Source organism: Taudactylus pleione, unplaced genomic scaffold, assembly GCF_031769625.1.
Source record: "Taudactylus pleione unplaced genomic scaffold, aTauple2 ptg000430l, whole genome shotgun sequence".
Lineage (NCBI taxonomy): Eukaryota > Metazoa > Chordata > Amphibia > Anura > Myobatrachidae > Taudactylus > Taudactylus pleione.
This window is the reverse complement of record NW_028284832.1, coordinates 1,677,562-1,694,862: the sequence shown is the minus strand read 5'-3', so window position 1 is coordinate 1,694,862 and position 17,301 is coordinate 1,677,562. Positions and strand designations below refer to the sequence as shown.

The 17,301-nt window shown below is 46.4% G+C and overlaps 1 protein-coding gene across 1 annotated transcript in view; it reads left to right on the top strand.

Annotated features, from left to right (window-relative positions):
• The window catches only part of LOC148506064 (serine/threonine-protein kinase Nek11-like), a 341,598-nt gene that overhangs the window by 244,836 nt on the left and 79,461 nt on the right, over nt 1-17,301 (top strand). Inside the window, exon 11 of the mRNA XM_088447334.1 lies at nt 6,699-6,747. Coding sequence (XP_088303460.1) covers nt 6,699-6,747 — 49 coding nt within the window. The remainder of the gene's footprint in view (nt 1-6,698; nt 6,748-17,301) is intronic.

The following is a 17,301-nucleotide window of genomic DNA, read 5'->3' as shown; positions in this document are numbered from 1 at the left end:
ATGTCTAACTGCAATATTCACTGTCTACCTACAGGTGTAACTGCAATATGCACTGCCTACCTCCAGGTGTAACTGCAGTATGCGCTGTCTACCTCCATGTCTAACTGCAATATGCACTGTCTACCTCCATGTCTAACTGCAATATTCACTGTCTACCTCCATGTCTAACTGCAATATTCACTGTCTACCTCCATGTCTAACTGCAATATTCACTGTCTACCTTCAGGTGTAACTGCAATATGCACTGTCTACCTCCAGGTGTAACTGCACTATGCAATGTCTACCTCTAGGTGTAACTGCAATATGCAATGTCTACCTCCATGTCTAACTGCAATATGCACTGTCTACCTTCAGGTGTAACTGCAATATGCACTGTCTACCTCCATGTCTAACTGCAATATTCACTGTCTACCTTCAGGTGTAACTGCAGTATGCACTGTCTACCTTCAGGTGTAACTGCAATATGCACTGTCTACCTTCAGGTGTAACTGCAATATACACTGTCTACCTTCAGGTGTAACTGCAATATGCATTGTCTACCTCCAGGTGTAACTGCAATATACACTGTCTACCTTCAGGTGTAACTGCAATATGCACTGTCTACCTCCAGGTGTAACTGCAATATGCACTGTCTACCTCCAGGTGTAACTGCAATATGCACTGTCTACCTTCAGGTGTAACACACAGAGATGAGCATATCCAGCTCACCTTCATCTATTAAAGTTCAAACTGTAGAAAGTCAGGTTTACTTTGCAACTTCAACTTCCCTGACAACAGTTTTTTAGGGCTCTGTCATCTAATTCAGGAAATATTTGATACATTTGATGCTGCATTTTTGGCAGTAATCTACAGTTGCTACAATATAAACCATTGCTCTAATGTATCGTTATCATCCATCATTTTGCTTAACCCCCTCCACTCCCCCTAGCATGTCTATCATGCTGTATCTTGTATAATTATTAAATTAAGACAGCTCTTTCATCCAATACAAGTAGTATTGACCCCAGTAGAGATATTGAGGAGCAGTGGACCAAGTGAAGATAACATATATTTTTCCATTTGATACAACACTCGTTTTTATCCTCAACCAATATCTTATCCATTCAGTCACCTTTATATCCAGTCCAATGCATTTCCCTTTATATCATAGGATTTAGTGTGGGATAATCTGAAATAGACAGACCTCATCTAACCCCTTTACCTGGATCTCTAATCTTACTCACCCACACTGGCGTCACAAGGTGGGTGCGGGCCGCACCCGGGTGTCACCAGCCGAGAGGTGACACCAAAGTGCTAGCTCCCCCTCAGTGACAGGAGCCGGGTGCTGCATTACATGCAGCACTCAGCTCCTAGCACAGTGAGGGAGCCGGCACTTCACACAGGCCTGTCCCCGGGGGAAGCCTGCACCTCCGGCACCCTCGGTTTTACAAAAAACGGGAGGTTCTGAACATGTGGCCACACCCCCACATGCAAGGCCACGCCCACCCGTGAAGCCACACCCCCTTATTTACCGCCGCACAGAATATAGGCTCCCTGTCCCTGCCCGCACTGGGTGCAATGTGAGGTAGGGACGCCACTGCTCACCCAGTCACATTCTGTATGGGATCTTATAAATGTGAGGCCAAACCTTAAACTTCCTAGAACAAACACATAGAACCAGTTTAGTTCTAGTTTTTTTTGCTGCTAGCAGCCCCCTTCCATTAAAGTGGAAGGTGCTCACCGGTACTTGGGTTCCCCAGGTCTAATCACCGTAGTATACTCTCTATATTTGACCATGGTCACATGATACTGGGGTAAAACAAAAAAATATATATTTACTTACACAGACCAGGGAAATTGTCTGTGCAGAAGTCAGGCAGCCATCAAGGAGACAGCGAGTTCCGATGCAAGCAAATGTGTGGCCTAGCTGTAATCCAAAGAGTAGTCAAGGTCCACAGCGAATGTCAAGGCAGGAGGCAATCCATTGGTCAGGGCAGGCATCAATACAGAAAGATCAGGATCCAAAACCAGGGCTGTGGATATGAATACGCTCGCCCCATATTACGGTAAATTTCTGGAAGGTATTGTATAGTTAGTTACAGTATTTCAGCAGTGTTTCTGTTACTTTTCCCACTATGTCCATCACACCGGTCTGTAGTTGCCAGTCTCTCCTCATCTTCTGCTTTTGTGCAGTGGGGTAAAATTCATTCATTTTACTGATAGCAGTGATGGGTTGAATAATAGTGTTACCGGCACCCTTTTGAGCTCTTTAAGTTGCGTGTTTATTACCGACCGCATTTTTAAAGTGGTTGGGGCGTGATAATTACACCAAATCTCGCAATGTGGTCATGAAAATTACAAATTGCATTTATTAAAGTATGACAGATCTTCTGAGCAAGTTCTGTCCTGGTGAAGGGCTTGAAGCAACTACCGCTATCACTTTGCTTCCGGGTTCATCACCCATTGCGAACACTGCATATGCGTGCCCGTCAGACTGCCCATACAGTGTGGGGGGGAAACAGAGAGGGATCTGGAGCATCCTACTATGGGCTAGTGCCATCTGAAAGTGCTACTTTTGTGGTTGGGACTCAGAAATTCAAGGGTTGCGGCAGATATTGGCGATATCAGAGATATCCGCTGCAGTCCATCCTTGTTACCTTTTGCAGGGATCCCCTCAATCATGGCTGTTTTGGGGGGGTTTCCTGCAAAATACTTTTGGTAAATATGCCCGTTAGTATCCTTTGATATTTTCTATCTTTCCCCATTGTCCTCTTACAGTTTTGAGAGATCTGTTATTGTATGATAAATCTATAGGACCGTCTCCTATGACTTCTATCTCCTTTTTGACAATATTTCTGCTTCTTAACTATGATCCCTTTCCTTTTTCTGTAAATACTGAGCAAAAGTAATGAAGAATAATATGTTATACCTGTGTCGGGACCAGATGACCCTCCTGTCACTTATTGCTTATACCTAGGAGCAGGTACTGTCCCCTTTCCCGCTGTGTGTGCTGATTTCTCTCCAGCATTTGCTAATCTAATTATGTTCTTGACCTGCTTCTGCCTAGTAAGATATACCTTCTTCCTCTGACACTGCTTATAGTCTGCTTTATATTTTACTTTTACAATGCTTAATACAAATTGTCTTTCTTTGTACTTAACCTTCTGTGGTAACAGGCTGATATGGTGGTTTTTAATTCCTCCCACTGCTCCTCACTCTATGACAGCATCATGTCTTTTCCTATCTCTCCCAAGTTTGCCCTCAGGAGATCTAACACCATTGTTGTTGTGTGGTATTAGTTGTTATTAAGATTTATGTACTGTATATAACACCAGCATATGCAGTTGCATTTCACAATCAGTCTGTCTGCACTGGTGGGTCGGCTCCTCTTCATGGTATGCGCAGCGCAATGCAACGTCACATCCGTCCCAACAACAGGCTGAGGCAGGAATGCAAGCAGAGAGGGAGGTGGAGCTGCTGGGATCATGTATGGGGTCAGGGTGGAGGCTGGAAACTACACCAAGTAGTTGAGAAACTAAAAATAAAAAATAAAAATTGCCAAAGAAAACAAAAGGGGTGCAGTGCCCCTTACTCACATGACTCTGCCACTGGGCCATCAAGCCAATCTGCTTAAGGGGTGTGCCGGTACACAACGTGCACATACCATGAGCACACCTATGGTTTTAGCACCAGCAAGTCAGTCCCTAAAGTCAAGCACAATTGTGAGTATACGATGGCTATAACATGCTCTTATTGTATTTTGGCGGCATCTACACACCCCCACCCACCCCTGATATGGCCCCTTTGTCGTAGGGAGCCATAAGTGAATGTTTCCTCGAGAAAATTATATCGTAAATAGACGCACATGCCAAAATAAAGTTGCAATTTGCATTACTTTGATAAAGGCCCTGTAGGCAGGTGTGTGTTTATAAAGGGTGCTCGGTGCACACGGGGTTCAGGGGGGCCCACACCGCACACCCTGCACCCGTATTTGTTTATATTTACCTTTCTGCCGGACTGGTACTTCAGAGCAGCAAAAATCACAAGGAAAATGGTCGGTCATTTTCCCTGTGATTCGGGCATGCGCAGAAAAGGTCTCCGGGAATCAGGCATGGGCGCCATTTTCCTGGAGACCCGTGCATTAAGACAGGCTCTACTGCGCACTGTGCGCTGTCAGAGAGGAGGGGGGCCCAAACAGCCCCTGCCTGTAGGTGCATCTCGGATTTCACCAATGTCTCCCACAGTCCATGCACCTCTTGCTGATTGGTATCAGTGTTGTACAGACTTGTTTTGCATACGCAAAAAATTTGCATTTTTAGGGGTCTCCCACTCAAAATATATTTGCCCAATGTAAAAAAAAAAACTGCGTACACATAAGGTGCCACATGTAATAATGAGGACAGACCTGATGCATACCTCCCAACATGACCCTCTCCAGGAGGGACACAATGTTCTGGTCCTGGACTTCCCTGGTAATTTATGATTGGTGGAGGCTCCAGAGGTGAGACAGGACAGTCCAAAATTCACATAGGGGAGTCGCACCAGCTGCCAGTGAGTCCCAGCCAGTGATGTTGGGCAGTGTGTGAAATGACAGTTGGTGTGACTCCCCTATTTGAATTTTGAACTGTGCTGCAGCCCCACCTCTTACCAGGGAAGTCCAGGACCAGAGCATTGTGTCCCTCCTGGAGAGGGTCATGTTGGGAGGTATGCAGATGCTCCCTCATTCTCCTGATTAATATCCACAAAAAAGAAAGGATGTATGAAACCTTCTAAAGAGTACAGGTGGAGGCGTTGCCCATACAATGAGCTTCTGCCTATCATTTTATAGGCTGTACAAATGATAGCTAAAAGCTGATTGGTTGCTAGGGCAACTTATCCACCTGACCAAAGTGAGGTCAAACCGAGCAGCACTAAATTCTATTAAAGCGGTGGTTGTAAAGCATTGGGGTTTTGATGTGACATTTGCACTTTTGTACACTGTGCCTCTTCAGATTATCTGCCAGTCAGAGCACACTGCTAGTTTGCGGAGGCCCCAACATAGAGTTGAGAGTATCTTAATGTGATCTGGACCAATCAACCAGTACACGCTGTAAATGAAGTTAAGTGGTACACAAATCACTGATGATATTTCAGCTGAATCACATTTACAAGACGTCCGTTTCAGAGCCGGTTTTATCTCTCCAGCCCTGGTTTTATCGCATGCTCAAGCTGCCATTCAGGACTAGTTACTTAGGGTTCTAAGGGGCTGATGCAGCAAGGATTGCTATTGCGATCGCAATAGCGATTACGCACGCAGTCTCACTGCGAAAATATGCTAATGATTGCAATCGCAATGCCATACGCAGCCTAACATAAGGACGGCCCCCTTACCTTACACACATCCGTAATACTTAGCAAGACTGCGAAACCATCGGTAACATCGAGTATAATAGGACCTGATTCACTACGGATCGCAATATTGCATGCGCATGCAGTTTAACTTTGATAGCAGCTAATCCATCGCAAAGCAAACTTAGCACAACATAAGGACGCCCACTTTACCTTGCACACATCGGTAATGCTTAGCAGAATAGCAAAACCATCGGTACAATTGAGTAACATCGCAGCGTCACGCACACTTGCACAAACCCTGACCTTACTCAGAATTGCTAACAACCACGCACGCTATGAGACCTCACACTGCGCATGGCATCGCAGTACAACCTTCTATCCCCTTAGTACTACCCCTTTTGACTAAACAAACTGAAAATACCATTTATTCACCCCTTTATCTCATTTACATAAACTGAAATGTCGTTTGTGCCCTGCTCCACATAGTAAGACGCATCGGCGAGCCTACAATATGCTGCTCCTGTGCAAATGTATCCATCCTGAACTGCAAACCCATTGCACAAGGGTGGAGAGATAGGCGCCCTTGTGTACCTGCATTTGTGCGGCATAGCTGCGTTTATTCATCATAAATAACCTCCTGCATCTGCAGCCTCTCTGGACATCCCTATTCTCTGCTGGTTTAGCCACACTCCAGATGCGAGAGGTCCTATTTTCAGCCCTCCTTAGAAACCATGTAAGTTTTTAGAATAGGTCAGTGTTGGCTAACCTTGACACTCCAGCTGTTATGGAACTACATAACCCAGCATGCACTGCTACAGTTTTGCTATTAGGGCATGCTAAAACTGTGGCAGGGCATGCTGGGATATATAGTTCCACAACAGCTGGAGTGTCAAGGTTAGCCAACACTGGAATAGGTCATCCCTGGGCTGGACCAGATGGGAGCTGCAGGCCAAGGACATGAAGTGTAAATTAGCTGTCTCCATAACTGTCCAATGTGCGCAGCCCATAAATACACTTCTGGGCCTCGTATGCTGCTTCTTTGTAAATGAGCCCCACTATTTTATGCTATAGTCTTACGCCTTCTAAACTGACCATGCTCATTCTAGGGTGTCCTGATTGGCTGCTTTTTTTTCCCCCAGAGGTCTGTAAACCATTACCCTATTACCCCAAACATAAATATTCCTGCACACTTCAGGGTATCTCATCTCATGCACCAGGAATATTCCCAGTGTGGATGCATTGACAGCCATTGCTTCCTATGTACTGATTGTCTATGTTCGTAAGAGTAATCTGTAAGAAGAACTTGTACCATCTGAATGCAGAGCATGGTGGTTATAGATGTACAAATCCCCTCTAGAAATATCCCCTCTTTGTTGTTTCTCTTGCAGGACGCCTGGGTTGAGGAGACCACTCATCTACCAGATGGTGAACAGCAAGGTGAGGGTCTATCAGTGTATATAATAATATAGACGATGTAGATATCTCAGAGAGAATTATGACATTAATGGGCGTTGTCCTAAAAGTTATCTGGCATTTGGATGGACAGGTGAGGTTGGGTGCACTTTTCCTGTGGAATGGGTATGATATACCGCCGGCCGCATGGCCAGCGGTTCGATTCCCGTCAGCGGCAGCCCGACAGGAGCAGAGTGCGAAGCAGTGGAAGCCCGACAGCGCTGGAAATCCCGATCGTGGATAGGTAAGTATGTACTAACCTAACCCCCCTAACCCTAACCCTCCTTAGGGGTGCCTAACCCTAACTTCACCCCCAAGTGCCTAACCCTAATCCCCCCTCTAAGTGCCTAACCCTAACCACACCCTTCCCCGCTGCCTAAACCTAAGTCCCCCGGGGGGTGCCTAACCCTAAGTCTCCCCTGGGGGTATCTAACCCTCCCTCCCCCTATCCTAACCCTCCCGGGGGGGTGCCTAACCCTAAGTCCCCCCCGGGAGCCCTAAACCTAAACCTCCCCCTCGCAGCTGTCCGCTCGCGGCGCCCGGCATCACTACGATCGGGATGCGGGCGTCTACATCTAGACGCCCGGCATTTCACCCATGCCAGGATAAGCCGGCTGCTGGTATTTAGGCAGTCGGCTTCCGGATTGCTTCCCTTTCCGGTCCCCTCCCATCCTATGTTTCCATGCCTTTAGCTAGGAACACCCATTGCTATAGCTCATTAAGTACGCCATTTATTCCTAGGTTTCACACAGAGAAACTGCCATTCTCTGTTTCCCACTAACTGCTACACTGACAGTAACCTATCCCCATCAGGGATTGTGCATGTGAAGCCTTCTTCCTATATGAATGTAGTAGAAAGGGTTAATCCCTCCTGTGGATAAAGCTGTGTCATTTCATCCTGTAACTGCGCGCAGACAGGAGAGATCTCACCCAACACATTACTATTTCCTTTAATGATTTGTCTAATGGGATCTTTACAGATGACTACCAAATATGACTATGATAGGGCTTTGCCTATCCTCAATGAAGGTGTTGCCTAATCTCCTTACAGAGCTTACTGATTAGGAAATTAGAAGGTCCACTTTAAAGCATCATCCATGTAATGCAATAGGTGCGGTATGTAATCACATATTGATGGCAACTCAAGAATACAAAGACAGCTCAAAGAATATATGCTGGGTACTCTACACCCAAGACCATAAAGGACAATGAAAAAATCATTATGGTCCTGATAAAAGAATCAAGAGGGGGGGCTGTCGGGCCCCCCCATAGCTGTCGTGTGGACTTCATTGGCGGTCGTAATGTCCTTGTTTGTGTATAATAATAATTGTATTGTACTATTTTCGGGCCCCACTGAGTGTAACTCCTAACTACAACAAGCTCAACAAACAGGCCACAGGTCTCCTGCTGACTAGCACTGCTGGAAAATATTTGGGCTCTTTGTATAGAGATCAGTACTGGGCTCTGCTATTACGTCTAGCTCAGGAGTTAATTAGAAGCTGTGCTAATAGGAACAACATGACCAATTAAAGATAATTACACACGGTCATATTAACCCTCTGGCAGGAGAAGGTCTCACTACAGAACAAACTTTGGGTTAAAGTAAATTAAAACAAGTCATAGGGGTATTCAACAGACAAGTAATATACAGCACTGATCCGCTAATTATATGACTTTAGATACCATGGTAATATATTTTCATGGCTTAATTGCTGTATTGGAAGCGTATTATCGTATAAAGGTTCATGTATTGCACAGCACTGTCAGTCAGCAGAGATGGTTTTTAATTATAATTTGTTTGAAGAACCATATTGCTGACCTGTGATGTTGTATCATCTCATTTAATAGGAATGCATTAATATAAGAAGCATTTCTTTGTCAAGAAAGATGTTTATTACAAATCAAGTAGCATGGGAAGCTGGGAACAGCGTGTCCCAAGGATTTCCTTAGTAAAAAGTAAAATGCTAATGAAAGACTTCACATCAGAACCTATTGATAAAAATAGTTGTTATGAGCTTGGTTACTCCTAGCTAGAGAACCTACTGCACAGTAATAACAATTAACAAACTAAAACAATAGAAAAAAAATGAATTGTTGAGTTACACTTTGATGATAGTACAGGAGGGCCCTACACATACGGTTAGGTTCTGCACCCCCCGTCGAAAAAAGTTACATTGAAGTTTATTAATTGTAAATGCAGATAACAGGCTTACACTTAGGACCTTATGCAGAGCCACTCGCAAAAAGCAAGCACTCGCTCTGAATGAGGGTGGCCGCTTTTTTTTCTTTTAGCTGGCCTCCTGGCCGATCGCGAGCGGCCAGGTGATGGTCGCGACCATCGCGCTTGCGACGGGACCCTTATGGTAGAGTCTCGTCTGCTGCAAGCCCCAGTGAGCTTCCTGCTGTAATAGCGCAGGAAGCTCACTACTGACATCACGAGTGATGTCAGTAGGGCCACCCACAAACGGCAGGTGTTCCTTCAGGAACGCCTCCGTTTGTCCAGCCACCCCCCCCCCTCCACACCTACAAAACGGGGCGAGCTGTTGATCAACATCGACAGCCGCCCCGTTTGTAGCGAGCCCCGGAGCGAGTGAATTTCTCACTCGCGCGGTGCGTGCGCAGTGCCCCACCATCGTTCCGCTTGCGAGTGCATAGCGTTTGTGAGCGGGTCTGAATGAGGGCCTTAGTTCTTAAAGCAAGAGACTAGCGTCTTGTCTTCTTCATGCCGCTGTTCTTACCACTAGACGCTATTGCAATTCTGTACACTGCTATATGGTAATGAAATCATCTCTGAATAAACAGTAAATAACAAAAATAATCAACTTAGCGGAATGCGAAAACAAAACACATGTCCCTACTGTATATCAAATACCTTTGTCATCTACTGTGCACCAGACATGGCCTTTTGAAAAGCTCCTGCAAATTTTATGGGGTCCAGTTGTCACAGGTATAGTAGACTCTGTTGGGTTTGTTTAAGGGGGTCCTTCACCTGCGTTATCTTGCAATCCTTGCCTGAATGGAGGCAGGAACTGTCTTATTTGTAGCCCTGGTGAAGCTGGGGCCAGGGGTGCCAAAAATGGGGAGTGGTGCAGCTACAGTTTACCTGGGAAGGGGCCCAACAGGGGCCTGAGTTAGTCAGAGAGGTGGTGCAATGCCCCCATTTTTGTGCAAACATTCTTAACAATGCACAAGATGCCGAGCGGAACATGACCACTCCTCCATGAGTGACCACGCGCCTCTATAGTACCGAGTCTTATGCCTCGGCATCCCTGGCTGGAGCAGTAGGACTGCTAGCTAAAATTCAGTCAGTTGTCAGTGGGGAGTGTGCACTGAGGAGCTGATTCAGACCCGCTCGCTAAGGTGCGCTCGCTCGTAACTGGCTGATTTTCGCAATGTGCACATGGGTATGCATCGCAGTGCGAGAGATTGGGAAGCGTTCGCTCACTGCGCATAGACATCCTGAGTGACAGGAGAAGTCATTTGTGGCTGGTTACAGGGGTTGGCCACTAGAAACGGGGGAGTGGAGGTGCGAACACAGACGTGCCTGAGCGTCTTAATGACGTTTCAGAGGCGTGTATAATTAACAGGCAGCGTCACTGTACACATCACCTGGTTGTATTTCACACTGAAGTGATCGCAGTGCTTGCGGCAGCGTATAGTCAACCTCAAGCGCTGCAATCACATCCGATGGTCCTCGATTTCCCGATGGTTTTATACACTTCCTGGAGATGACGTGCGCGTCTTATAACAGGCTGGTGGGCATTTGCATATAGTGGGCGTGCTTATGCCTTGCCATGTGATCGCCTGCCTTGCTGGGTGTGTGCCGGATTTGCATACGCTGGGTGCAAGCAAACGCATCTAGCGAGCAGGTCTGAATGAGCTCCTGAGTGTGTTACCTTATCCAGCCTTCTATGTAATGACCCAGGTTTTGCAGCGTAGAGTTTTGCGGTCCTTACTAGTGAGGGCACTGTGGCGTGTGGTCCTTCTGGCGGGGGAGCTGGCATGTGGAGATTGGCATTGCATGGCAGAGGTCTGCCAGCGCTGGGCCATCCTGACAGGGGTAAAACTAATGGCGTCTCCGCGTCACGGCTGTCTGGACGCCACCATGTTGTCTTTGGCCATGTGGCATGGCAGGCTAATCGTCTGTGGGTCACCTGCTCTCTCTGGCCTATCACATTCTGTTGCTGTGTACTTAGGGGTGTTGGGAGCGCCCTGTAGTTGCCAGTGCAACGTGTTTCACAGCGTCGGCTGTGAGAGAGAGTTCCTGCGCTCCTGAACCTGAGACCTGTGCTGCGGTGCTTACCCTAGCTCCTTGTCTGCCTTCGGCTCCCTGCAGCTTGCACCGCTATGCCTTGCCTTGCACTCTGCTGGAGATCGCCCTGCACCTTCCACCAGACCCACTCCTGTCTGAACCGGCCTCCGCAGTTAACTCATTCCTGTACAGCTAATATCACAGCATTTCCGGATATCCCTCTCAAGCCATTACTGTTGTGGTGTTTTTCCATTAAAGTAACTTAAAGAAACTATCTCGGAGTGTTACACACAGTTCACGAAACCAGTAAAGCATCAGATTAATTTGCTTGAGTCAGCATATCTGACCTAATCACAAGAGATACATTTTTGAATTATGCTAATTTTTCTTATGTCTTGACTTAAGTGCATTTCAATGTATTCCCGAGTGCGCCACAGACTTACACACCTTAAAAGTAAACCTTTGAATTACAAATAAACAATCTTTATGAATGAATCATTCACCAGTATTAATGTGGGCGTTTAAATGTTTAAAACTGAAAATTCTTTTTTTTTTAATAAGGAAACCGTATAAGAGCAGGTTCCCTTTGTCCATTTCCCACAGTGCCATCCCAGTAAATGGTCAGTTCTTCAGCATAGAACATTAAACCAATACAGGGCCTGACTCAGCAAGGATCGCTATTCTGCTAATACGCACACACCGCAGTTGCTAATATCAGCGGTGCTAATTAAAAGTCTGTATTTACATTGCGTACGCAGCCTGACATAAGGACGCCCACTTCCCCTCACTCACATCTGTATACTAGGGTAACATAGCAAAACAATCGGTAACATCGAGTAACATCGGACCCATGCGCACAGTTAAGGAAGCCCAGACCTCACTGAGGAATTGCTTACTTCTGCACATGCTATGAGACCTCAGGAGGCGTCAGGTAACGCAGTGGCAAATTTATGCACGCCCATGCAACGGCGTTGAAATGCACTGGCACGCCTGCATTCGCCCAACCACCCCCCCCCCCCCCGTCACCACCCACAAACGACGCTTCCTGTCAATCACTCTGCTCTGGGTCTGTGTAGTCTCTGCAGATGCAGTTCCCATCGCAATTGCTAGTTTGTACAAGCGCACTGTGTTGCATAAGCATGCGCAGTGCGAATTAATCGACCGATTGTGTGCTGAATGAGGCCCACAGTGTGCAATTTAAGGGTATCTAGAATGCTGCTAAGATGGGCCAACATCTAAATTCTCAGTGGTGCAAAACTGGGATATCATAATTTGTAGAAGTTAAATCACTAATAGGCCCTTATGTTTTATGTCTAAATCAAATTAATTTCCACTTTTTAATAATTACGTATAAACAAATATAATGAAACAATTGCAGATATGTGCTAGATGTTGTATTGCCAAGCGACCAAAGAGCGTGTGTATTAAATCTTAGGGCCTGATTCAGACCCACTCGCGAGCGGCTGTCCGCTCGCAAGTGGGTCGATGGTCTGCACTGAGCATGCGCACGACGGAGGGAGCTCCGTCGTGCGCATGCGCCAGACACGACGAGCGAAGGACTTTCCTTCGCTCGTTGTGTCCGATCAAAGGGGGCGTGCTGTCAATGTTGATTGACAGCACACCCCCTTTGGTGGGCGTGCCGGGGGCGTGCCTCCCTGACGGGGGCGTTCCCACGGGAACGCCTCCCGTCAGAAGCCGGCCCACTGACATCACTAGTGATGTCAGTGGGAGTGATTTTGGCTCTGATAGAGCCAAAATCACTCCGGAGCTTGCGGTTGAAAACCTCAACCGCAGGCTCCGGCTCGCAATTTCGATGGTCGCGATGGTCACGACCATCGCGGCCATCAAAATGCACGCTCGTATAGCCTGTGGGTGGTGACCCACAGCTATACGAGCGTCCAGGAGGACGCTCCATGAAAATGGAGCCCGGCCCTCATGCAGAGCGTGCGCTCTGCTCAGAGCGTACGGCTCTGAATGAGGGCCTTAGATTGCAACAGACTTGGGGCTTGATTCAATAGATGGACGCCAATGCGATCGCAGCTGTGATTGCGCATGCAACTCAGCAGCGAAAATATTCTAATGGTACCGAGCATAATGACGCCCAGTGCTGCCTTCTTACTGCGTGCGATGACGCATGCCTGGGTAAATATCAACATCACGACCATCTTGGCCTTGCGGCAGGTCTGACCTGCTGCAGCCTTGGGAGCTCTTCAGACAGAAGAGTGGCTAATTTATGCACGCCCATGTAACGGTGTTCATACGGACAGGAACGCCTGCGTTGTGACCGCCCCCAAACGCTGACAACCTGTCATTCACTCTGCGATGTTCATCCGCGATCGCAGTGCAATCACTGCGTACAGGCAGTGCGGCTTATAACAATCACTCGATTGCGTACATAATCGCCTTTGCGGGGCTCCCCTGACTGTGGCATCAGCCCCCCATTAGAAATAATCTGGTGCTGGTTCTGGTAAATACAGGGGAACCCTACTAATTTTCTTCCCCTGTATTTCCAAAACCAGGACCAGATCAGGGCCCAGTGCTGGTTGCGCCCTACGTCATTTGTCCCCTGTTTTTTTGGCAACCAGGGCTGGTTCTGGCTAGCCTGGTGCTGGTTGTGCTTAAATACAGGGGACCCCTATGTCATTTGTCCCCTGTATTTAAGCACAACCAGGACTTGGCCGCCTGTGTTTAAAAAAAAAAAAACCTATGTAAAAAAAATGGCGTGCCCCACCCCCCAAAAAACAACAAGCACCGGACTTTGGAGATCCAGTACTGGTTGTGCTAAATACAGGGGACAAATGACGTAGGGGTCCCCCGTATTCAGCGCAACCAGCACTGGACTCTGGTTCTGGAAATACAGGGGGTAAATATGCACAGGCCCCCCCTGTATTTACCAGAACCAGCACCGGACCCTTTCTAGCGGGGGAGGTGATGCCACAGCCAGGGGAGCCCTTTCCCCTGGTCCCCCCAGCCAAAGCATCACCCCTGACTGCTAGTCATCCCAGGCCTTGGATCCCTGTGGACCTGGGGACCCCCCCCAATAAAGGGGTCCCCCTCTCCAGGGGGATATATAATCTCTACTATACTATATAAAAGCGAAAATTTGTCCTTCTGTCTTTCTATACAAATCCACAGTTTACAAGCCAAGATCGTGAAATTTTTCATACGAGCGTATTAAAACACGCCCGAGGCAACGAAAAAAAAAGCCCATTGCTGGTTGTGCTGTGGAGGCACGTAATTTTTTTTATATTACACATTAATTTTTTAAAACAGTGCATGGATGGATCTCACTGATACATCCATGCATCTGTGTCTTATTGATTCGATGGTGCATGCCCAGCACCAGTGAGTCCCTCTGTCGCCCACTGATACTTCTGTGCACAGCCATGTTGCTGCCACTGCTCTGCACTTCCACTGCCCCACCCACCTGCAGCCTGCCCCCGCAGCCGCCTCTCCCTCTGCACCCTTAAAACACCTCCTGTGTGCAGTCTGCTCCTCCACCCGTGTTAGTGTACCTATTTGTTGTCCTTCTGCCCTGCAGGTGGCTCGGTTTACTCGTCAAAACCCTGATGGTTAATAAATTATGAAAAAGCAATGAAATTCCATAGACAAAAAACCAAACGGTTTCACATGTCCTATTAAGGCTGCTTAGACATGATCTTAAATTTCACAAAACCTATGGAATTTCTGCCATTCAAACTCCAAAAAGCAATGAAATTACGATCATTAGGCTGATGCCTTAATGGACTTGTTCCTTGCGTAATACAGATATGGTATGCTATGACACCATGTGGTTAACTGCAGATTCAGCACTCTCACAGAATGAGATTGCTGTCACTCACAAAATGGTGGAGCTGCTAATTCACAGAATTGTGTGCTCATTTGAATACACACATGCAGTCTATGCAACTGAGGTCTGAGCAGTTATGTGGCACACACATCACACTCAGTGCCCACAATCTTCCTATTCATTCACCACAACAATCCCACTGAGTTCCAACATCCTTCTCACTCCATACATCCATCTCATTCATTATACACATTCAGCTCCCTAATTGCTAAAACTATCGTACTCTGTCTATGCATGTACACTATCTTCAACCTCCATACCGCTATAACTTCCCCAATCTCTACAGATGTGTGTTCTCCCAACTGTGCTAGTTGGCATGCTCTCATCCACACCAATATGTCTTTCCCCATGTGCACCGTCCTGTCTTCCTGCATGCATGCCACTGTTTCCTTCCATCTGCACCACTGCCTTGCCCCCAACCAGGTCACTCTGTCTTCCCTTATCTCTGCCACTCTTTATTCCTCCATCTGCACCACTTTGTCCCCCCAACCGTGCCACACAGGTTTTGTGAAATTTAAGATCATGTCTAAGCAGCCTTAATGGGACATGTGAAACCGTAAGATTTTTTTGACTAGGGAATATATATATATATATATATATATATATATAGGCATAAAACAAAAATCTAATAATTGAGTCTTTATTTACTTTTGTTTCATTTCCTTTTCATCAATAACAAACTCTCGGCCTGATTTAGAGGTGGACACAGTTGCATTCGCAACCTAATGACTCATGCTCCATTTTATGCACAGAGGTGCCCACCTCTGGCGTTTCACATACGCCGCAGATATACACAAGCCGGGACATCGCTTGCCCATCAGTGCACCACCAAACATCTGAGACAGCCTATGCTATCTCGGAATGTGCGTCTCAGATAGGCCACCGGGACATCTCCAACTGCCTAGGAATTCACTACGCCTAGAAAATGGCCTGACATGCCATATGTTTTTCTAGCCACTCTCCATTATTTCCCCTAACCGCCGGCTATCTGTTGTTCACTGCGAGGAAATCATCTGTGCGCCTGCCATTGCTAATTCATCGCCGCACGTGCGTAGTAAGGCTTTGGCGCATGCACAGTAGCAAAACATCGCTCCACATCGTCCACAATCAATGTTGTATCCACCTCTGAATGAGGCTCTCTAATATCTATTCATTGGAATGTACTTTAGGAATGGAATTTCAATGTGTTTTAGGGCATTAATCCCATATACTGTGTGTGTATATATATATAGAGAGAGAGAGAGAGAAGTAGATATAGATGTATATATAGCTACTGTATATATAAATAGTATATAATGCGTAATGCAGTGGTTATGGCAAATGATAACTATAATACAAGACATAAACCATAAGTCTAATGAATACATTCTTATTTACCTTTTCATCAATAACTAGCCCTTTTTTCTTTCCATTGTAGTGTACTATGGGAATAGCGTTTATCTGTGTAATAGCTAAAGGTCATACTGCACTACTGGGAATAGCCCATTATGTGTCTACCAACACATCCTACCATGCATCCTGACAGTATGTATGTGTGTATATAATGTAATGGCAAGGCTTTCAGTCTAGCTCATCTGCAGTAATTTATATCCTGTGCCCTGCTCACCTTCCCCATCACAGTGTAATAACAATACACTGAACCCTTGGCCTTAGGTGAGAAGGGATAACTTAGAAACCGCTAAGCAGTCTGGAGTGGAATGAATGGGAGAATGTATTTACTAGTAGAGCATGAGGTGGAACAATATTAGATCCATCTACTTGCACTGGTCGTCTTAGGTTTCATTTACGATGCTGCGGTCTCATAGACATTCACACTGTTCGAGTGAGCTGTGCTGTGTGTCTGATAATGTACTGACAATACAGTGTCGTTGGACAGTATAATATGAGGATTGCTTTTTCTGGGGTTCACGTGTCGGTGTCGGGTATGCAGGGAACCCATCTTGATATCTCTAACTGAGGTTGGTCACAGCCATCATCGGTACTCCCTGCACCCTGTAAGAACAAGCCACACAGCTCCCTGCGCACTCTTTTTTAAGTAGGAGTATTCCATACACCTGTGAGGACCTGTGCCATAGAAATAACCATGCTACACTATAGGATAACAGATCAAAGTGGAATCTGCAGTTTTATATAAGACATCATATATATAACCATTACTCCGTGTGAGATAACACATTTCTGTGTTCAGCCTTAAATACTTATCAGCAATAGAGATGTGTGTCCACACATACACCTAGGACCTCATTAAGGGCCGGTTGCAATTTGCACTCGCTCGTTCAGAAAAAAGGGGCTGGCTATTCAAATGAACCGTTTGCTCTTTGCGGTCTGTTCACGCCTCTAGATCTGAACGAGCGAACCAAACATGCGGTCATTTTTTGGAAAACTACGCCCCCTGGCCGCTCGCATCCTACGTCATGTCCGCTATTTATTAGATTAA